General features: G+C 52.2%; 1 protein-coding gene across 2 annotated transcripts in view; it reads left to right on the top strand.

The window, feature by feature from the left end:
* Ttc7a (tetratricopeptide repeat domain 7A) overlaps positions 1–22,820 on the top strand; it is a 106,387-nt gene that overhangs the window by 71,544 nt on the left and 12,023 nt on the right. For both annotated transcript variants that reach the window (XM_050146170.1, XM_050146171.1), the window contains 4 exons: positions 9,777–9,893; positions 12,948–13,042; positions 14,174–14,308; positions 21,044–21,246. In XM_050146170.1, coding sequence (XP_050002127.1) covers positions 9,777–9,893; positions 12,948–13,042; positions 14,174–14,308; positions 21,044–21,246 — 550 coding nt within the window. The remainder of the gene's footprint in view (positions 1–9,776; positions 9,894–12,947; positions 13,043–14,173; positions 14,309–21,043; positions 21,247–22,820) is intronic.

Below are 22,820 nucleotides of genomic sequence, written 5' to 3'. Positions count from 1 at the left end.
TACCCGTGCCAACCACATCAACTTGTGCCTCCTTAAAAGGAACATCTATCTGCCCTGCCTCTTCTGCTTCTGAAGTGTACCGTGAGACACAGGCTAAAGAAGGTCATGGGCTGATGGACAACTATGTCTCAGGTCAGAGTGTGGAGGGAATGCCACAGTCTCATTGATACCTGGGACTGAAGGAAGGGGATGCGGCTGGTTTAAGTAGTGACACAGCTCGGGGGAGCAGGTCAAAAGCTTTATGGAGAGGCCACCGCTCCTCCATGGGCACCAGACACCGTCTAGGCATGCAGAGCAGAACCCAATCTCGTGGAGTCCAGCTTCTGAGAACCCTTCTGACTCAGAGATTAGGAAGCAGACTGTAGAGGACCTTGAGTTCCATGTTGTAGAATGGCCTTTGGTTAGTGTAGCTCGGGTTCAAAAAGGCAGAAACGTGATAAGGCAGACACGCTGCCTCATCGGGGACAGCGTGAACCTGGTATGGTGGGAACCAGATACCCCCAGCAGTTTCCTGAAATCCCATGGGCTTCCGACTAAGCCCGAAACACATGTGCCAGCTGGCCAAGGGGCCCACAGCCAGGCAGGCCACAGGCTTCCTGTGGGGAATGTGAGAATTTGAAGCAGGCCTAGAGTTGTCTTTGCTGGTCCTTCCTTCTCATGAAAGAGGCAGCTGGGAAGCCTGACCAGGAGGGACAGGAATATGGGGTGGAGAGAATGGATTGCTGATGAGTATACTTCCTTGAAGCCATGAGCACTTTGGGGCGATGGTTTTAGGTAACACATTCCTTCAGCTTTAGTCAGGCTCTTGTAGTAAAGGTCACCATAGAAACCAAACAAAGCTCCTAGGCTAATGATGGGAGCATTCCAATAACCAGGCTGTCAGTCATTTCCCCTGCCCAGCCCTGGCAGCCTGCCAGGCTGACTTTGAGGGCCCTGGGCATACCTAAGGTGACACAGGAGTAAATGTGTTCTCTTCCCTGCTCCACAGTGGGCAGGGCTGCCTACCTACCTCTTATCTCAGAGTAGGCATTCCTGAGAGCCCCTGCTGGCCCAGCCCCTAGGGAAGGTGTGCTGGCGTCCCAAAGGCTCTTGCCAGGGTAGGAACAACATAGCCCTCTCCACAAGCTTCTTCTCGCCCCAGATAAACAAATGCACCACTGCAGCCATCTGCCCCAGGAAACCAGGGCTGTTTTGGAAAATGTTTGAGATGAAATAACTAGGTATCCGCTGGAGCCAGACTGTGGCTAGATCCAGTCGAGGCTAAAGTTGACCCTCCAGGGCATCTCTCTGAGCTACCTGGCCCCCTTCACCTATTTTTCAAGTTACATGTGACATATTTCTGGAGGTGCAATCCACCAAGCCGAAGGGATCCAGAGTCCTGGGACTCCTGTTAGCATTTCTGCCTTAAACCCAGTGTGTTTATTTGATTGTTCTTGTTAAGGGCTTGTGGCACATCAAAAGGATGCTTAAAATACCAACACTCATGGAGGGGGGGTTGGAATCAAAGGTATTAACACAAACATAGTTTATCACTTTGCTGGGTTCATTAAACATGCTTGGCTGCCACAGTGCGTGGGGACAGCAGCCAGGACTCGCTGGCTATGTGGCCGAGGAAGTGCTAAGCCAGGCATAATCACTGGCACTGTAGGATCCTTCTCAAAGGTCAGCCCCTCCTTGGCTCAGCGCTCCCCCCCCCCCATCCCGTGAGCACCTCTGTGGTCCTACTCTATGCGATTTGAGAGGACCCTGCCTGCAAGAGCAGGACTGGCCTTTCTCTTTAATGGGAAGCCATCAGGTCTTTGAGGGTTAACTCACTGGACAAAGATGATAGATAGGAACTAAGGCTCTATCAGCCCGGAACCTACCCTTGTCCTGTCTAAGAGCTTCTCGGACAGCCTCCCTGAAATGGCAAGGCCCTGTGTTGTGTGCTTTATGTTCATGTCTGGCGAGATTATTAGGAATTTGTCTGGAGGTGGCCTGTGGCAGAAGGAAGCCGAGGTGGGGACATTGGACTGGTAGGGTCAGCCAGCAGTTGGCACTGCACACAGATGGGAATAGCCAGTACAGGGCGCGGTGTGCCAGATCTGCAGGCTGAGGTTCCTCACAGGTGGAGCAGGGGCCTTTGAAGGACAGGAGCTCCTTCCTTCCAGGAAGCTGGGACTTTGGGGCCACTCCTTTTTAAAGCTTCAGAATTAAATTCATCAAGAAGCGGAGGATCACCGTGGGCCTTCAAGGGTTAGGGAACAGGGGTCATAATAACCCTCCACACCAGGGGAAAAACCATTAGCTTTGGGGTTAAGAATTACTAGAGAGGATCCCTTGGGGGAAAGTAATAAAACTAGGACTAGGGATGGCCCCGCCTCCTTTCAGGGAGGCCACTTCTACTACAGTCCCTATAAAAATCACACCCTCCAAAAGCGTGAGCATGTGTGATCAGTCCTTGCCCTCGTGACTTTCCCAGAGCAGTGGGTTCAGAGGATCCAGTGAGCCCTGCATGGCTTAGCCTGACCTGGCATCCCAGACCAGGTCTCAATGAGCCGGGTAAATTACAGGCTGACTGAGGACCAAGAGGATGGCCTGGTGATGTGGGTAGGGAGTATAGCTCCTCCATCCTTGTGCCCTTCCTGTCATCCTGATGAGACAGGGGCCTCTGTGCCTACTCCAGCACCTTTATTCCTGCGTTTCGGTTCTCCTGGTTCCCCTTCTGACCTCTCGGGCATTCAAATTCGCTGGTCCCCAGAGACGCCCTATTCTTGGAGCAAAACTACCCCCACTGAAGACTGGATGCTGACTTTTCCCCTAGCTTTATTTGGGTTTGAGAGCTTCTCTGTGGCAGAGACTGTGGCCTCTCCTCTGTCTGCTACCCCAGTAGAGGGTGGGCAATGGGTGCAAGGCACTCATACACCTCAAGAGACCCTCAGACTGGCAGGACAGGGAACTCATAGGGCAGAAGGGAGAGAAGGGGAGGACATATGGAGGATTTGGGCATCTCACAGCCCTGGTCCTGCTTAACTATTTTGGTTTGACTTTCTGTTTGGTGGTGTTTTAGTAAAACGAGCTCTCACGTAGCCTAGACTAGCCTTGTCTCCTGATCATCCTGCCTCTACCTCCTAAGTGCATGGATTATAGGCGTGCACCACCACACCCACCAGGATTTGACTTTAAAACTCTTATATGAAGAAGTTGATGGAAAGATTAGATAATACATCAATCAAGATTAATTAGCTGTGAGGAACAGTGTAGGGTCTAGAATGTACTCCATATTCCAGCAATAGCTAGATACCATGACATGCTAGAAACCCGTGGGACAGCACCATCTTTTTTTGGTTTGTTTGTTGATTTCTCTGTGTAACAGTCCTGGATCTCCTAGAACTCACTTTGTAGACCAGAATGGCCTCAAACTCATTGAGATTCACCTGCCTCTGCCTCCCAAGTGCTGGGATTAAAGGTGTGCGCCACCACCGCCTGGCTCCACTGTTCCTGTTCCCCTCCCAGCAACCCTAAGAGTGATAGAAACTGTTGCTGTTTCTACTTTACATACAGGGACATGGATGAGGCTCTGAATCCTGGTGTCTTACCTCAGGCTCCATGGCTAGAAGCAGAGATGCTTGAGTCGTCCATCAGTCGGCTCAGCTTTCTGTGTCTGAGCTGGGGAAACCAGGGAAAACCCTTCACGTGGATTCCATGCTGTGTGCAGGCTCTGGCCTGAGGAGTCAGACTCTACAGAGTGTGGGCCACCTCACTCAGAGAATAGCCTGCTTTTTCACTCAATTATATGTTTTCTGTAAAAATAGAACTCTTCATTAAAACAGCGCAGCAGGCCCGGCTAGAATTACTAATTACTGTCCTTTAAAGAGATAATGTTCCCTTCCTTACACTTGCCACACCTGCTGCCACCCTTCAAGGAGCCTGGGAGAGCAAGAAAAGCCTCCCAAGACCTCAGGAGCATAGCGGGGACCAGTGGGACCAGTGAGAATGGAATGTTCTGGAAGCTTCCTTGAAGCCTTGCTTCCTTCAAATTGCTCCAGCCCTGGGGACGTCCATGTCTTCTAGGCCTTGAGGAATCCTTCCAGACTACATTCTTCTGTGCTTTGACCTAGGTTTGTATGTTGAGTTTAAAGGAAAAGCACTGGAAGATAAGAGCTTGACCCCAGCCTAGATAAACCCAGGCCTGGCAAGAAGACAGGCCCGAGGACGACAGCTAACAGTTCTCAAGGAGAACTGTGTGCAGGCACTGGACAGCCTCAGTCTTGCCATCTCTGCTTTGCAGCTACATAGGCTGTTTTGGAGAGGCTGGGGCACACAAAATGAGCTGGAAAGGATGAAGTATCCCTGGGTCCCATTTGGCAGGAAGTGAGCCAGGGCCAGCCAGGGTGACTCTCTTACCTCATCGCAGTACATGAGGTGAAGAATTAAGATGTGCATGAGGGGGCCTGGGACATGCTCATGAGATCTGAACTGGACAGTGGGCTTCTGTCTGCACCCCAGCTCTCTGCTGGGAGTAGACATTGCAAGAGAGTTATTGCAACCAAGGATTGTTCCCGTTTATCGCAGACGCTACAGACCTTACTGAACATGCCAGGGGGCTCAGGTACTTTGCAGAGCCTTCAGAGGCAGCTGGCCTAGAAATGTCTTCTGAACCATGTAGGATTTCCGCCTCAAAGCAGGAGCCTGCCCTGAGCATCAGGGCAGCTGAGCTGCAGTCAGCTGGGTGCCTCCCTGGGGTTTCTCAGCTGCTGCTCCAAGCTCATCAGGGCTCAGCCTCACGGGGAATATGTGAGGAGGTGATTTCCTTCCTGGTTTACAGGTGTGGAACTTGTGACACGCTCAGCAGAGGCGAGGCTTTGGTTCAAGTTTCTGTCTCCCAAGTCCGGATTCATGGTGCAGTTTAAGGACAATAATGTGGTCAAAGTTGACCATCCTTCCCCTGGAATAGCTTTGGTCAGGGTACCCAGTAGATTCTGGTATTCCAGTCTTACAGACATGTTTCAGTTAGACATTTTTGCCTTTGGCCCCAGAGAGGATGACCCTCCACCCCCAGCCCCAGTCAGAAAGAGCCAGACACCTGCACACCACACCTAGAACCCACATAGCACACCTAGAACATGTGACTCCTCCTCAGAGCCTGTCCTGTGAGGTCAGACCCTGTTTGTGAGCAGGCTGGAACGTAATTGACCAGTGTGTTGCCTGCCTAGTGTCGCGTGTCCCTCCCACACTGCAGCTGTAAGGACTCAAGTGACCAGAATCCCGTGCTAGGCACACACTAGGAACTGGGGAAGCAAGGCACACTGCTGCTGAGGGACGTGAGCAAACTGACGGAACCTCTTCAGCAGGTGGGCACAAACTGAGGGAACACAAAGATAAATGGTGACTTTCCCACCTACGCCAGGACTGGCCTCACACTTGTTCCTGGAATAGCTGGTAAAAAAATACTTCACGCGAACTTATCTTCATTATTAAACTTTTAAGCAACAGAGACACAACATGTAATTAGGTACCAGCTGGACACACAGTCACACAGGGACTTCTTGGAGGAGGGCCTGGGCCTTGGAACTTTTTCCTAAAGTCTTATAGTTACTTACTCAGAGACATTTTAGACTCATCTATATGACACAGGATTCTGATGAATTCATGACCATAACTCCAGCCAGTCACAGTGGCATGCCAAGGGCTCTGTTTAATATCTGGGTAGGGAAAGAATTAGTGCATTTCCTGGGCTAGATACAAATGTCGTAGTGAGAACTGGATCCAAGTTTTTTACAGACCTGAATTTGTAGACGCCACCCCCCCCCCCGAGTTCAAGACCAAGCCAACAGTGTGCACTTACAGACATTGTGAAACCTTATACTGGAAAGGGGTGCATATAGCACCCGTTACAGTTGGTTTGAAAGAAAATGGCCACCAAAGGGAGTGGCACTATTAGGAGGTGTGGCCTTATTGGAGTGGGTGTGGTCTTGTTGGAGGAAGTGCTGCGACACTGTGGAAGTAGGCTTTGAGCTCTGATATATGCTCAAGATACCACCCAGTGTCTGAGTTTATTTCCTGTTCACCGTACTCCCAGCCACCATATTGCACCATTGATGATAGTGGACTGAACCCCTGAACTGTGTGTAAGCCGCCACCTCATTGCAATGTTTTCCTTTATAAGAGTTGCCGTGGTCATGGTGTCTGTTCACAGCAATAGAAACCCTAACTAAGACGCAGCCCCACGAGATACTGAAAGAGTTGGAGGGTAGTATCTGTGTAGGAGTTGGCCAGATGTGACAGAGGGAGGGGTGAGCCCCAGCAGAGACCACAGTGTGGAACAAAGCAGGAAAAAGTGTCAAGGATTTGCTGACACCAATGTCACCAGCCCAAGGTCACAGGAGGCCAAACCGAGGCGTGTGTCCTGATGGTGTGGACGTCAGGCAGGACAAGTTCTGTTGTAAGATCCCTCCCTTCGGCAGTGTTCAACTACCCACCAGGAAGTCTCCTCAGGAGCTGATCTGGAGCCTCGGGACCCTCAGCCGGAGGCTCGCACCCAAGGGTGATCTTTGGAGCTCTTGCCCAACCCAGAGAGGATGTGGTTGGGTTGAGAAATTCCACTCCAGGTTACTCAGGCGAGTGGAATGTCAGCCACCAGGAGGACACAGCCTGTGTTGATGGAGGCTGTTCATCCAGCTCAGCTTTCGCTATCCCAGGCACATGGTACCTCTGGCTCTGACACCGGGGCTTTGTTGTGACTCCTTGACAGCAGTGGGTTAGAGGGCTGTCTGTGGAGAGCCCCAGAAAGCTGGGGGCTGACCAGCCCTAGAACTCTGCTGCTCTGGCTCCCTAAGGGAAGGTTGGCTTAGACTGACCCCTGCCCCTTCCCAACAACACCCTTGCTCTAAGGGCTGTTGTCTTCCGGCCAGCACAATTTCCGTCCCTCCCCCACACTCCTGCTTCCAGCGAGAGCCCCCTTCCACGTTCCTTTCCTTGCTCTGGAGTCAGATCCAAAAACACAACGTTTGATTCTCTGGGCAATTTGACATTTATAGCACTGTAATTGTTACCTTAAGGCAGCAATTGTCTCTTCTGTTTTATATTCCTGAAAGCAGAGGCACCTCCAAATATTGGCATACTGTGCTCTGTGGGGGTCTGTGAAGGATAGATGGGACAGCACCCATTCTCCCTGCAGCTCCTCCACCCCCACCCAGCTGGGCCCTGTTCTGCCTAGTTTGGGGCCCTCAGGACCTCATAAGCAAAGGATGGGTCGAGAAAGGTTGCAGAAGATTTGGGGAAAGTGGGGTTTAAAGTCTAGGTTGAGCTGGACATGGTGGTCCATGCCTGTGATCCCAGAGGCAAGTGGTTCACCCACAATTTCAAGATCAACCTAGTCCACATCGAGAATCCCAGGTGTGCCGGGACTCTATAGTAAGACCCTCTCTCAAGAAACAAACCAACAAAAAACTGGTAGGGGGGGGGGTTTGTAAAATGTAAGAGGCTCAGGGTAAATCCCTAACACCTCACAAAATGGTGTTGACATGAAAACCGTAGTTCTCATCTTTTTTTTTTTTTAAACATCTTTTTAATTTTTATTTATTATGTATACAGCGTTCTGTCTGCACACCAGAAGAGGGCACCAGATCTCATTACAGATGGTTGTGAGCCACCATGTGGTTGCTGGGAATTGAACTCAGGACCTCAGGAAGAGCAGTCAGTGCTCTTAACCTCTGAGCCATCTCTCCAGCCCCCGTAGTTCTCATCTTAAAGGGGTCAAGAGCTAGTTTATTCTGGAACCATTCTGAGTGACCATGGTTTCAGGAACACATTAGGTTACCCCAAATTCCATGTTCCAACATGGAAGCCATTTTAAAAGTTTTTAGAGTTTTACAAAGCAGAGAAAGTCATGAATTGGAGCAAGTTTAAAATACACTGGTGGTTATATCAGAGAGGCGGGGACAAGCTGGGGGAAGCTTTGCTATAGGCCCAAGATGTTACCTTGGCTTTGGGATTGGTAGCAGCTAGTAGTTGCTTGCTAAGTCCATAAATTCTAAAAAGTTCTTTATCTACTGTCACAAGATGTTAGTTCCAACATGCATGAAGGAATGGCTGCTCTGCAGAAGCAGAACCAGGTCAGGCTGGACTTGCCCTCTGAACTGGCAACATTCCAGTCTCCACAGCCCTGACATTCTAATCAGCCAGTCAGCCTTTGCAGACAGATTCCCTCAGGAGTGTCCGTTCATAGCCAGATGCAGCTTCCTTTCAGGAGTTTTCGTTCATAAGGGCATTTTGGCACGCATCTGAAGTCACAGCATTTGGTAGAGTAGAGGTAGGAGGGTCTGAAGTTCAGGGTCATGCTCAGCTGTGCAGTGAGTTCTGGGCAATCCTAAGCTACGCGAGAGCCTATCAAAAACAACCCAAGTCCAGGTGGATATGAGAACGGAGAGGAGCCGGGTGGTGGTGGCGCACGCCTTTAACCCGAGCACTCAGGGAGGTGAGGCAGGTGGATCTCTCTGAGTTTGAGGGCAGCCTGGGCTACAGAGTGAGTTCCAGGACACAGCCAGAGATACGCAGAGAAACCCTGTCTGGAAGGAAGGAAGGAAGGAAGGAAGGGAGGGAGGGAGGGAGGGAGGGAGGGAGGGAGGGAGGGAAAGAAAGAAGAAAAGAAAGGAAAGAAGAAACTGGAGAGGTGAACACGGGTAGGGAGAGGGCAGCTGCTCTCTGCAGCAGCACAGAAGGCATTTTTGAGGGAAAGTGGGAACAAAGGTGTGCCCAGAGCCCTCTTCTGAAATGCACAGGAGGGTAAATTCCACCATCTCCAGTCACAGTCTAAAAAGAGGTGAAAAGCCGGAGGGGGGGGGGATGTGGAGACCCAGGTCTCTATGCAGAGAAAAGGAAGGCTGGCCATCCTTGGATCAGGTCGCGGCTCAGACACCTCAAGTGGGGTTCCCAACACAGCTCACCTTTCCTGGAGCAGGCAGGTGTAGCCACATGGGCCATACTTCATCACAGACAGTGACCAAGTCTGTGGTCATGTGATTCTCAGCAGAGGTGGCCTCACTGCTTGCTGACCACTCTGGGAACTGGCCGCAGTCTTGTACTGGTCTCAGCGACTCAGCCATTCTGCAAAGGCTGCCCTGGTAGCTGCTGTATAATAGTATTGCCAGTGTACTGATCTCAGAATACCAACACACTGCAATTCTTCCATGCTGCCTGGCCATGCTTCCGGAGCAGGTGGACCTCCCTAACAAGAAAGGGCTAGCACTTGACACAGCAGAGCTTCCGGCCCTTCCTTGTCCTTAGTGAGCAACCGTGCTAATGATCTGGGTTGAATGCTTCGGCCTTCTCTGATGTGCTCGGGGTAGTGATGCAAAGTTGCTTTCTGACTGCAGGAGTGTGACCCAGACACACACATGCAAGGCAAAACACCCAAGCTAAAAGCCTGCTTTCTAAGTGTGGCTCTTACTGAGGGTCCATCCTGTGCCTCGCTGGGCACAGAAGTAGAAATCCTAGCCATGTGTTGGTAGGACTCAAGGTGTTGCTTAGCTCAGCTTGTAAAGGGGCAGAACACACCAGGCTGGGGCTGGGAGTCACAGATTTGAGAGATGATAATGTCTGATCAAGGGCAGGTGCTGGGGTGACCAGGGCGGGCACCGGCAAATGCTGTAGAGATGGGAAGAAACGGAGGCATGGAGAAAATGTCTGATGGGTGGGACAGAGGTTGTGCCTGCTGTCACCACCCCCTCCGTCAGCCCCATCGTTGGAGGCAAGCCTCACCAGGGCCTGCTGACTGTGCCTCTTCTTCCCCGTAGCCTGATGTTCACCAAGGTGAAGCTGGAGCAGGTTCTGAAAGGGCCGGAGGAAGCCCTCGTGACCTGCAGGCAAATGCTGAGGCTGTGGCAGACCCTCTACAACTTCTCTCAGCTGGGGTAAGTGGCTGTCATGGCCCCTTGGGTTGCTCCAGGTTAGAGGGCAGGGTTGGCAGGTGGCAGCTGCCAGGCTAACAGTTGTCTAAAAGAAAGGCCTCGGTGGAGATGTCAAACTCAGTGTTCAGGGATTTTTATATTTGTGGCTCAGTTTTAATCCCTTGACAATCCTCTGTACCACACACAAAGCTCGGTTAGAAGATAGAGCTCAGGGTGGTGAGGAAGTAGAAAAGCCATCATCGAGCCCCTGAGTCAGGTGCTGGGCTTCTTGCTTTATGTGACATATCAGCCCACTCATGTCTTCTGTGTTGTCCGAGACTGAGATTCAGAGCCTTTGTCTACTTTGCCACTTACCTGTCAGGTGACAGTACTGGGAGGCAAACCCTGAGTTCCAGATTATGGAGCATGTGCACAGGACTCTGGGACCTAGAAGTCCTCCATTCTCCTCGTGAAGTCAGAGGAGGACCAGGGAAATAGCATGGAGTTAAAAACCTCAGACAGTTAGCCCTACCTTTGCAAGCTTCCAGGCCTGGGAGATTCTAGAGCAGGGCCGAACGAATGGGTAGAAACTTCCAGAGAGCTGTGGGTGATGGATTTTTCACGTAAGGAGTAGAAACCCTCCCTGGCGATGGGCACTGTAAGCCCATGCACCGTTCTCTGGTATAGGTAGATTTGCATTCAAATGCCTTTGCTGGAACAGCAAAGCCTGACTCAGTTGGCAGAGGAGTTGCCCTGGAGCGGGCTGCTCCTTATCTGGCTGGCGGGTAGGCTGCACATCCAAGTGGCCAGTCTAGACAAGGACCCACAGACTGGTAGCTTTGACTCAGAAAGCAGGCTGTGCAGCTGCCAGGTGTTCTCACAGGGGCACATACTCCATTCTGTCCTGGGAGGCTGGTGGAGCTCACAGTGCAGAGAACCTCCTCAGGAAGCTGCCACAACACTCACCCCAACATATAGCAGGACAAATCTGGATCCAGTCCCTCCTGGCTGCCCCAGGAGACAGGGAGGAGGGTTTCTAGGATACCTAGAGCCATAAACCAGAAGCCAGTGCTTGGAAAATCTAATTTTGGGCAATCATAAACCAAGACCAAAATGCGCAGTGCGAGGGTCTGATCTACACACCATGGACCTTGCCAGCCTACACCACTCCCACCCAACACCCCTGTGTTCTGCACACACTATGCTGCTGGTCCGATGTTCTCATCACCCCCAGTCCCTTCTTCATGAAGCTACTGCCCCTCAGCAGCCGCTCAGCCCTATCTGTAATAGTCTTGATGACTTGCTTAGCTTGGCACATCTCCCTATCTGATATAGAGTATTTCTTTTTTTTTTTAAATATTTATTTATTATGTATACAATATTCTGTCTGCTTGTATGCCTGAAGGCCAGAAGAGGGCACCAGACCTTATTACAGATGGTTGTGAGACACCATGTTGTTGCTGGGAATTGAACTCAGGACCTTTGGAAGAGCAGGCAATGCTCTTAACTGCTGAGCCATCTCTCCAGCCCCCAGGTATAGGGTACTTCAAGTAACATGCGCCATGTTAGCCTTAAACTGTGCAGCACAGTGCCCCAAAACGCAATGTTTCGATGCCTTCGGAGAGGATCGCTTGTGGGAGAAGAGAAGAAGTATGATGGGCACTTATGGAATTGAGCTCTAAACTAGGCTCCTGTCCAGGTGTCCTTTCTTAGCTTGTGAGCCACGCATCCTGCTTGTTACAGACGAAAAGGACTACGAGAAAAGTCAGGCGAGGAGGAGCAGGACATCATTTTGGCCTCACGTCCCTGGCTCATTGATGTCCCCACTCAGGTGCTCCCAGAATTAGGAAAAGAAAGTCTTGGTCACTGTTCTGTTGCTGTGAAGGGACACCATACCCAAGGCAACTTTGAAAAAGAAACCATTTGTTGGGGGCTGGTTTACAGTTTCAGGGGCTTTGTCCATTTTCATTATAGCAGGAGGCATACTGGCAGGCAGGCAAGCAGGCATGGTGCAGGAGCAGTAGCTGAGAGCTGCAGCTTGGCCTTCAGGGAGAGAGGGAGAGAGAGCTAGTGCTTGCAGGAGACAGACTGACTGACTGGGCTCGAAACCTCAAAGCCCTCGCTCAGTGATACACTTCCTCCAAGAAGGCCACACCTTCTAATCCTAATTCTTTCAAATAATGCCCCTCCCTGGCGACTAGCATTCAAATATAAGAGCCTATGGGAGCCATTCTTATTCAAACCACCACAGTGGCAAAGGAAAGGAACCATCCCTGATCTGCTATGTTTGGAGAGATGGTTTCCTCCAGAGCCTTTTTAAGATGGCTAAGCATCTACAAATCATGTCAGGACCAGTGTGAACCAAGTTAGGACAACAAAGATCCCCTGGACTGTGGCACCATCATCTTTGGAGCCAGCATCTTAGTGTACCTCCAGCAGGAAGACACCTTCTGGAACCTTTTCTGGAGTGGCTTTCCTGAAGTTTCCTCAACCCATGCCAAGTACCATTGGCTTCCTTAGCCATGGGAAGGGGCTGACCAAGAATACAATAGCTGCTGCCTTTCTGAGCAAGGTTTCCTCCCTGGCTCCCCACACCTACCACCCTGAGAAAATGAAAGTCCCCCCTCCCCCATGGGGTGGGAGGTGCAGGAGCTTAGAGAAATGGATGGAAACCAAAATGAGACCACCACGTTTGTTTGCCTGCCAGTCAGAGCTCCTCTGGGGCTACTGGGCAGTCTGAGGATTCCATTGCAGCGGGTGGCTCCTGGACTTTCACCCAGGCCGTCCTCAGACAGAAGCCAGCAAGCAGTTCCTGTGCCCGGAGGTAGAGGCCTCACCTTCAAAGAGGGCATGGACACTGTGGTGTATACATGTCGGCCTGTGTGTCCTGGGTCCATGCTGGTCTGTCTGTCCTTCTGCTTGGCTCTTTTATTCCCTACCATTCTGGCTTTGCTCTATTTCTTGAGCTTGAACTTTTGGCCTCAGAGTCTGCTGAGATGGGGTTCCTTCTTGCTCCCTGCTGGACCTGGGGGTGTCGGTCGTCTGCATCATGGAATTCTGCCCTCCTTTGCCTTCCAGAGGCCTGGAAAGGGATGGCAGCTTTGAGGGCCTCACAGTGAAGAAGCAGAACGGCATTCACCTGACCCTGCCAGATGCGCATGACGCAGAATCCAGTAAGGTTGGGGTTGATCTTGGCTCTGGGTAGGGCTGGCAATTGGCCCAAAGATGGGATGTGGCCACCCATTGTGGGCAACAGAAGAAAGCCCGTACCTCCTAAGCAGAGTGAATTGGGAGAATGGGACAGATCCGGGGGTGTGAGTTAAGCTGGGCTTTGTTGTAGACAGATGGAGTAGATTTCACTAGGCAAACCCAGGGCTTGACTCCAGAGACACGGCCACAGTGCCTGGATGCTTGGGACCCACTGTCCCCAAGGAAGGGCAGGGTGTGGGTGTGGGGGTCCTTATAATTAAAGAGGATTGCATCCAGTTATCAGGGCTTCCCATGCTCTTGTCTCGTAAACCAGTCATCTGTGGTTTGTTTCGAGGCCTCCTGGGTTTATTGGAGCCTTTATTGCCTCTGAGGAAGAGAACACGCTCTTGTTTCACCTGCATGGGAATTTCAGATGTCAACAGCTTATAAATCCCGAGCAGGGCCTGCACCACCTACGGCCACAGCAAGAAAGGTTCTCTGAGGGCTTAGGTTAGCCGCAAGCCAGTGCCCAAGGACCTTTCGCTTCCCAGCTTCAAATGGGTAGGGTCTTCACAGATGCGAAACGGTGTGTACTACAAAGACAGGAAGTCAAGATCACCAAAGAAGAGAAAAACCATCCCTCCTCTTACCTGCCATCTACTTGGAAAATCTCTGGAACTCTTTCGAGGCACGCCCACAGTTAGTTGTTTCAGGGTGACTGTGTTGTGACAAGCTGGTCTCCACTCACCTGGAGAACGTGAAGGCCTTTACATAACCATGCCATACCGGCGTGTTGGTTGTGTGTCTTCAGAGCCTTGCGTGATTACACTTTCACTTGCTTTACCCATTCCCTGTTGTTGAACATGTGGGGGTTTCTGTGTTCCGAATTAAAGGCAGGAGTCAAGTGAGCATCTTTGCGGACACTTAGGATACTTAGGATTGTTTTCCCCGGGATAAATTCTCAGTGGGATTTTTGCCAAATTACCCCTTCAGATGCATGCCGCCCCCTGGGGAGGGGAACAGGCAGAAGAAGACCCTCCCCAGGGTCTGTGAGCTGGTGTGTGGCAGCTGCCCTATCCTGAGTTCCGCTCAGCCCTTACCCTCTTGTTTGGCAGGCTCTCGGAGGGCATCCTCTATCGCAGCCTCGAGGCTGGAGGAGGCCATGTCGGAGCTGACCATAACAACCTCGGTCCTGAAGCAGGGCCCCATGCAGCTATGGACCACACTGGAACAGATCTGGCTCCAGGCCGGTGAGTGTCCCCTGAGCCACCGATGCCCAGAACCCTGGCTCTGTCCTTGAGGATGATGGGTGGAATGAGATTTCCGAGGAGACTTACAAAGTTAGACTCTTAGTTCTATAGTTCTGTTTCCCAGCTCACTTTCTTTCCTCCCTCCCCCCTTTAGCCTCCCCCATCCTAACCTCAGAGAATGTTTGCACCCAGAATTCAGATCCTAGCATCTTGTCTAGGTGCACCAGGAGAAGAATGTTCCTCCCCTGAGGTTTCTGCTTGTCTCTTGTCTGGCTGGCTGTGGATTTTCTTCTTTGCCCAGTGGGGTGAAGCCCCCTGATAGGAGAGGTTTGAGGTCAGGAGAGGGCTAATGACACGGAGACTGCTGTCCAGGTGACACACCTCTTGGGCTCCGGCCAGCGCTGTTCCCACAGGCAAATGAGTGCTAGAGGGATAGGATTCCGGAAGCCCTGGCTCAGGTCACCCAGATCAGATCCTGTGCTGGCTGACAACTGGCTAGCCCTGGTCTGAAATGACTCACAAGTTACAGCAGTTAGCACAACACATCGTGGGCGCTCCGCAGCTAGTACATGGCTTCGGTAGCCTCCTTCCGGTTCATGGTGTGGCTGTGAGGCACCTACAGAGTGTGTGTTTGGCCCAGAAATGCCAAGGAGTGACACATTGGAGGGTGTTTGGCAACTTAACCTGACCGTGGTGTGATGGGTTACAGGAAAAAGAATAAGGCCAAACAGGAGACTAAGATGTCTCCCACACAGTACAAGAAGATGAGAGGAGACCTGAGCCTACCAGGCTCCCAAACTGCTGAAGACTGGGCCCCCAGGCCCTGTTTTCTCTGGGTTCATCTTACCCTCCTTCCTGATCTCACAGGAGTGGGCTATCGTCCCCAAGGAGGGGGATGGAGGAGAAAGCAAGAGGAAGCAATAGGCAGTTCCCTGGATAGGTGGTGATGGCGGTTAGTCAGGATGCTCACTGATGAGGACCCAGTGCTACCCGTGGCATGCTTTCCACATGCGGACACATCAGTGTGCAGCCTGTCCCCACTCTTGTCCTGGACTCTGAATCTGGAGAGAGGAAGAATGGACCTGGATTCATAGAGAGCCTAGCTGGAACAGCATGTGATTGTAATGTAAAGCAAATACTGCCCCACTTAGCGTCTCAGGGTTGCTCTGGGTTGGGCGGCACTCAGAAAGGGAATGTCAAGGGAGGGAAAGGTGTGATGAACAGTGGAGCCATCCCAGCCTCTGAGAGGTGGAACAGAGCCCTTGCTGCGGGGTCAGCATGGTCATGGGAGCTCCACGGACTGCCGCATGGCCCTCTGACGGTAGCTCTCTAGGCCTTTTGTTTTCCTGACCTGTCTGGGATTTGCACTTGGATACATCTGAAGCCACCTTGGGTTTCCAGGTGTATTGCCTTTCACTGGGGAGGTGCAAGTGCCCGCAGTAACTCCAAGGGAAGGGAAAGGTGAAAGGCCTGTCGGAGCCTGGAGCAAAACCTGGTGTGTCACTACAGACACACACCCTTAGTGAGTCACGGGTCAGCCTTTCTGCTCTGGACATCCTCTGGACACAAAAGAAAGCACAGTCACAGCGGGTTGAGCAGATGTGGTCACAGATCCAAAACTCTGGTGCCTTCCACAAGGGAGAAGCCTATTTCAACAATACAGAAATGGCTACCTCGAGTGACGCTCTGCCTTCTCTAGGGCACTGCTCACATCCCTGCGGTTCACAGCGGCTCACACTCACATTCACATTCTGAGGCAAGAGATAAACATGAAGGAAAAGTACCCTCCCTCTCCTCATAAGGACACACTGTAGAATCTCCATGCATCCCTTCACCCTATGAGTCACTGGCCACGGCTCCTTTATTTGACCGTCCCTAACTGCAAAGGGTTCTGACATTATTCCGCATGTCCCCAAGCCTCACTATGAATCATGAGATCTGTTCTTCTGGAAGCAGGAAATAGACAGATGTACAGCTTCAATGGGAGTGAGAGAATGTGTCCTCGGCACCTCATCATGTCAGGACCCACTTGTGTCCTCTGTCCCTGGGCTGCCATCTTCATCAGCATGTCCCGAGTACCTGGTGGAGGAAAAGCTGCCAGGACCAGGTCCCCACACTGCCCCACCTGGCCCAGCGTATTGTGATCAGCACCCCGCATACATCCTCTCCCCTCCACTCCCACCCCCCCCACACACACTAATGCTAACAGATACTGTATTGTGCAGGGGGGAAAGGATCCTCCATCACTTCTGAATGAGCTAAGTTTGGTTTGGGATAAACTGCAGCCGAATCTGTCAATCATCAGGTCCACTGTGAAAACTGACTGGGAACATCATGCCCTTTCTCTCCCACACTTCCTTTCTTCTTCCACTCCCTCAGGCTTCCCAGATTCCAGGAGGGTTTGCACTGAGGCTAGCAGTAGGGGTCCTGCTTCCTGGGCTATGGGTCTGTTAGAATGGGAAAGCTGCTGCCAGACCCTTGTGTGTTCCAGAATCTTCAGTGTGCAGAGGTCCTTTCCGTAAGAGCAACACACACACACACACACACACACACACACACACACTTCTCACTACTGAGAGCGTCTCTGTCAGCTTACAGTGTACCAGAGAGAAGGGTAAGGACACACACAGGGACTTCCCCTGCCCTGAAGATCCAAGGACTCCCAGACAGCTCTAGGCTCTCTGCATTTGTAGGAAGCTGACCTGGCCTCCAAACCCCAGTAAGTCATATTATCTGAGAGCTTTAGGAGCCTCATCCTGCAAGTGTAAGCCACTGCGGGCGTGTGTGTGTGTGTGTGTGTGTGTGTGTGTGTGTGTGTGTGTGTGTGAGTTGATGTTCACTACAGTTACAGCAGCTCTTAGGAGGGACCCTGACCTTCAGGGCAGAGCCCGGCTGAGAGCATGAGGTAGAAAAGGGCCACAAAAGCCTCCTCTAACATTTATTCTCCCCTCCTTCCCACATTCGGAACAGTGGGGTCCTGGGCCCTGACTGTCACACCTGTGCTGCCTGGGGCTCAGTGCTAGGGGGGCTCAGTGCTGGGAGGGAGCATGTTCTTCTTTGGAATCCTCTGTGACCCTCCGATTTCTCTCCGCCCCACTCCCACAGTCCTTTGTTCTGTCCTGAGCATCCACACCTCCTGCTTCATGGGGAGCCATGCTTACCTTCTTTGAGATGGATGAATATGTCCTCACCGTGGAGGTCAAGGCCAGGCAGGGAGATTCCTTTTAGACCAGTGGTTCTCACCTTCCTGATGCTGCCTACGTCCTTAACTACAGCTCCTCCTGCGTCAGTGACCCAAACCATAAAATTATTTCATTGCTACCTCATAGCTGTGGTTTTGCTGCTGTTATGAATTGTAATATAAATATCTGACACATGAAAGGGCCGTTCGACCCACGGGGGTCATGGCCCACAGGTTAAGAAGCACTGTTTTATTTTATTTATTTATTTTTTGTTTTTTTTGAGATGGGGTTTTTCTGTGGCTTTGGAGCCTGTCCTGGAACTAGCTCTGTAGACCAGGCTGGTCTCGAACTCACAGAGATCCGCCTGCCTCTGCCTCCTGAGTGCTGGGATTAAAGGTGTGTGCCACCACCGCCCGGCTCAAGAAGCACTGTTTTAGAGCCTTATCTATTTCGCTCTTGTCCCAGGCCGTGCACAGCTCCCTCCATTTTCGAAGGAGGTCTTGACAGGTTCTCACCTGAAAAGGCCCTGAGGTCCTGGAAGGGTCCCCTGCTTCCCAGCATAGGGCCAGCCTGAGGACAAGACCCTCCCTGTTGCACAAGAGTACGGGAAAGGCCTTAGAGAGTGGGGCCTAGAGCCCTCATTTTGGCAGGAGTGGCGGGGCTACTAGAACCAGCTCTGGGTGCTGGGTTAGACCAGGCTGCCTCTGAGAACAATAAGAGGGACTTGCAAAGCTCCAGGGAGCAGCTGTTTTCCATTTGTACCCTGGGGAGAGAAAGCACAGAGGAGGGTAGTGAGGGAACCAAGAGCCAAGAGCAAGAAAACCAGAGACAGACCGAAGAGGAGGCTGAGCCTGAGCCGGTGGCAGGGAGGGAAAAGAAGGGAGGAAGAGAGAAAAGGAGCTGGGGGCGGAATGTACTTTGACACTTAGGCAGGAACAAAGGCTTGCGTGCTGCCATAGATAAGGCTAAGCACTGAGTGCTAACCCAGCCCTGGCCAGGGGAGCACATGGGTGTGGGCATGGCAGGCCTGACAGCCTTCTGAGGTAGAGGATCCAGGCAGTGGTGGGCACCATGCCACCAGGCTCCTGCTGCAGTCGTGGTTGGCTGGCTGGCTGGCTGGCTGGCTAAGAGCACCATGTTTGGTAAAACAGCAAGCAGTAGCTAGGAGCACCTGCCCAGGGACAAGGAGGTTATGAAGACATGGTAGGTACACTGAAGCCCCCAGAACCTGTGTGAGGCCTTGTGGCCAGAGCCCTCAGGAGACCTGTCACTCTGACTCCTGCCTGAGTGCCAAAGAGACCCATCAGAAAGCAGAGGAGCCCACTTCTCAGGGAGTGGTCCTTGGTATATGGCTTCTCGGCAGGGCCCAGGGCCTCAGAAAGCCCCAGGGCCCCCAGCACTAATTGAAATCTGTTGATGTGAACACACTGAGGAGTGCCCGAGGCGAGGACCAGGGATGGTCTCCTGGGCACTTGGAGGCAGAGCAGCAAGTTGTAAACAGCTTAATGAGACACGACAGAGCCAAGTGGGCCCAGCCTGGCTGGCCGCTGAGTGAGGTGTGGGCATGAAGTCTGACCCTAGATTCTCAGAGCGCCTCCCAGAGAACTCACCCACAGCTGCCGGTGTGTGTGCGACGTGTGGGCATCCACCCGCACCAAGCCTTACACCGCACCCGTTTCCACTGTACCCTGGGGCTTCTCTCTACCTGCTCAAATGTGAACTCCTCTAGAAAGAGCTTCTTGACCACACCACTGTGGCACTGACCTGGCCCAGCCTGTACCTGTCATTTCACTGTCCTGGACCCAGTTGCCACTGCCACTCCCCGGTTTTCTTCCTTATGGGTGGACTGGACATGTAGTCCGTGTTTGATAGAGCTGTACATTATATACTCAGTTATAAATAGAGCCTGTGCCAAGGCCCCGGTAGCGGCTCAATAGGAGAGTAAAAAAGGGGAATGAAAGGGGGCCGGCCAGATCCCTGTCCACTGGCCGGCCCCGCCCGATCCTGGCTCGTCACTGCCTCTAAGGATAGGGGCCTTGAATGTCTACCCGTCCCTCTAACCACAGCATGAGAGTTTATTTCCTCTGATTTTCTTTCTCAGATTATCACAGCTCCTTACCATCATTGGGGGGAAAAAAAGTGCTCCAAATGCTCTCTGTAATATTTTGGGATGAGGCAAGCTGATTGGATTATACAATGAACTTGAGGTAGCCTTCCTGCCTGAGAACCCCTCCCACTGTATACTGCAGTTCATTAGGCTGTCTTCCTGACAGAGCCAGGTCTGTCCACGTCTTCCTGGGAGTTCCGTCCCTACCCCAGACAGTGCTCTGAACTGGTGTAACCTCAGCATTCAGCCTGTGCTAGGAAAAGCTCTTGGCAGAGCCGCAAGGCAGACTCTGCTGGCCTCCCGCGCTCCCCATCTGTGTTGCCATCCTTCTGTGACTTCCGCATGGGCACCGGCTCCGGGAGGGGGCAGCCGAGCCCTGGGGGCCACTTGGAAAGAAGGCAGAGTGGGCCAGCAAGCAGCGTGTCTAAAAGCGTCTGGAGTGGGCGAACGCCTGTGCAGTGCGGGGCTGAAATGCACAGTTCTGTGGTCTGCCTGGAGACGGGAGGAACCGCACCTCTTCCCCTAGCCCTTCATGAGGATCTGATGCTGACTGCTGGCCGTGTGTGTGTGTGTGTGTGTGTGTGTGTGTGTGTGTGTGTGAGCATTAGAGAGAGGCTGTGGGGGGAGAGGAAGCCAGTTCTGCAGTTGTCCTTCCTCTGTGAGGAACTGGAGCAAGGCCCTCCCCACCTCAGCTTCGCTGTTTATGGTGTAAACCCTAATGGCGCATGCCTCCCTCTGAGCCTACCTGTGAGGGTTAATGAGACAGAATAGCTTGTGAGGTTGGGGCTTGGCCCCAGTCAGCCTCCTTCAGACCAGGAGGTAGCCTTGCCCCTGTGCCACTTGACGTGAGCTTCGTGTCCTCAGCAGAGGCCCCAGATCGTTCTGTCCCCGTCCTCCACAGCATTTGGTTCTCCTGGGCTCCAAGCACGCTCCCACCTCATCCTGAGCACGCCAGGGCCCAGTATACGCCCTCAGTTACTCTGCTTCGAGACTGAGAGGCCTCCAGGGTTGTCACCAGGTCTCTTCCCATCCTGCCATCTGCCCAGAGAAGCAATGAACAAAAGCGAGGACAGACTGAGACCTGTGTCAAAGATGTGCAAGCAAGCAAGCATGCATTTAACCCTGGACCACACTGTTCCCCAGGGCTGGGTCTAAAGTCAGGCAGCCTGACATGAACTCCATCCCTTATGCTCTCTCTGTGGTTCTGGGTTTCTAAAGTGGGATGGTGAAAGCACTTTCTCTAGGGTTTCTGTGGCCTTGGCTAAGGCAGTTTGTACCCCGCATGGTGACTGACAGAGTGGCCACTTAGAGCACTTCACAGCAAGGTAGCCCTGGGTCGTGACTCCTTGGCTCATTCTCAGCTTTCTGGGCTCAGGGATGTGGGCTGGGGCCGCTCCCTTTGACTAAACCCCCCACTCACACTTCCCTCGGCTCCTGTTTTCACAGCTGAGCTGTTCATGGAGCAGAGACACCTCAAGGAAGCAGGTTTCTGCATCCAGGAGGCTGCTGGCCTCTTCCCCACCTCTCACTCGGTGCTCTACATGCGGGGCCGGCTGGCTGAGCTGAAGGGCAACTTGGAAGAGGCAAAGCAGCTGTACAAGGAGGCGCTCACAGTGAACCCGGACGGCGTGTGCATCATGTACAGCCTGGTGAGTCACCCTCCCTCCCGCCACCTCCTTGCCCGTCGCTTCACCCTTCAGACTAGCGCCTTGCTGCTGCCGCCGCTGCCACTGGGCGTCTCTAGAAAGTGACTTCCTGCCAGCTCTGCTGTGAGGAGGCATCTTATATGTGTCTTATAGGTGTGAGCTGTTTCCCTCCTATCAAGGGTTGGTTGACACTTTTTTGTGGCTTCCATGTTGTTGTGAAATTCTCTATGTGATCTACAACCAAAGATTCCATGGACACTTGTTAGAACCTTACCCTGGGAGCTAACCCAGACTCTAGCTAGGCATTTCCCCAAATGCCTCATATGAGTGTCCTCAGACTCTCCCCAACCTTTGAGCTGCCTCTTCCATTCCATAGGAGCTCTGTCTCCTTAGGTTTCTTAAGGGTGAGCCATGTCAGGTCTGGCATGAGTGTATACTGCAAATGGCCCTGAGTTGTAAAAGGGTCCATCAGACGCCAGTTCTAGAACATGGATTCCGGACCCGGGTACCAAGGGCACAGTGACACACCTACAACACCCACGGGTGGGGAGGTTTGGTAGCCTGTCTGAGCTGCCTTCTACCTTGGGTGATCATGGGTAGTCGCTGTCTCTGAACCTTGATTTTGCTTATCCATCCAGTGACAATTCTACGGCCTGGGAAGCATCATTGTGATTCTTACCCTGTAGAATTAGACTCCAAAGATGACCTTCCCCTTGCTTTCTGTAGCTGCTTCTGGAGAATGGAAATCAGGACAGATGGAGTAGCAGGAAGCAAGTCCACCGGCAGAGGCACGAGTGGTCTTGGAAGGACCATTTCGGAGCCCATAGTTATCTAGGTCCTGTTGAGGTCGGGGTTCCAGTTGGTTGCCCCTCACCTTGAGGATGGCTCTCGCAGTAACCCTGACATCCGGCACAGGGAGATCACAAGGATGGGAATAGTTTCATGTGGTCAGAGGGTTCTTACTGCCAGAAGGGGACGCGGTCCCAACAAGAAGCCAGAGGGTTGGGTTTCAAATTGGATTGAAAGAGTTTAGCTATATACTAAAGAAATCACTTGAGAGACCAAAGCATCTTCTATTATTTCTACCCTGTAGCCCTTGAAAATAGAACCAAGCAAACATTCCCTGCTCAGCCCTCGCTCCTGTTGTCAGCTTTCCTCTTGGGTTGTTTGAATTTTGAGCCCCAGATAAAGAAATCGCAGGCCACATCACACAGCCCTGTCTCTTCTCATAGCTTCCTCCCATCCTGTGGACAGCCCAGCTGGCATTTGGTGTTTTTACAAGGCACATCCCCCTTCTCCTGCGTTTCAGACATCAGCTTAGCTGGTTAATGCCTCACTAGGGGTCATGTCCAGAAAACCTGATTACTGAGGAGGACCGGGCTGGCATGATTCACGGATATGAGCCTGCAGTCTGAGCCCTCAAGCCCAGCAAAATCCAATAACAAGAACAATTTGGAAGTAACAGCGTACCATTTTTCATTTATGCTTATTATTGTTTGTAGCTATTTTCTTGAAACTGAAGCAGTTGCCAACCATGGGTTTCCATGGTAACTGAATAGCTGTCCAGAGTAGCTCCC

Source organism: Alexandromys fortis, unplaced genomic scaffold (genome assembly GCF_014885135.2).
Source record: "Alexandromys fortis isolate MF-2015 unplaced genomic scaffold, M_Fortis_MF-2015_v1.1 scaffold_42, whole genome shotgun sequence".
Taxonomy (NCBI): domain Eukaryota; kingdom Metazoa; phylum Chordata; class Mammalia; order Rodentia; family Cricetidae; genus Alexandromys; species Alexandromys fortis.
The sequence above is the reverse complement of the archived record's forward strand: the minus strand, read 5'-3'. Positions and strand labels throughout refer to the sequence as shown.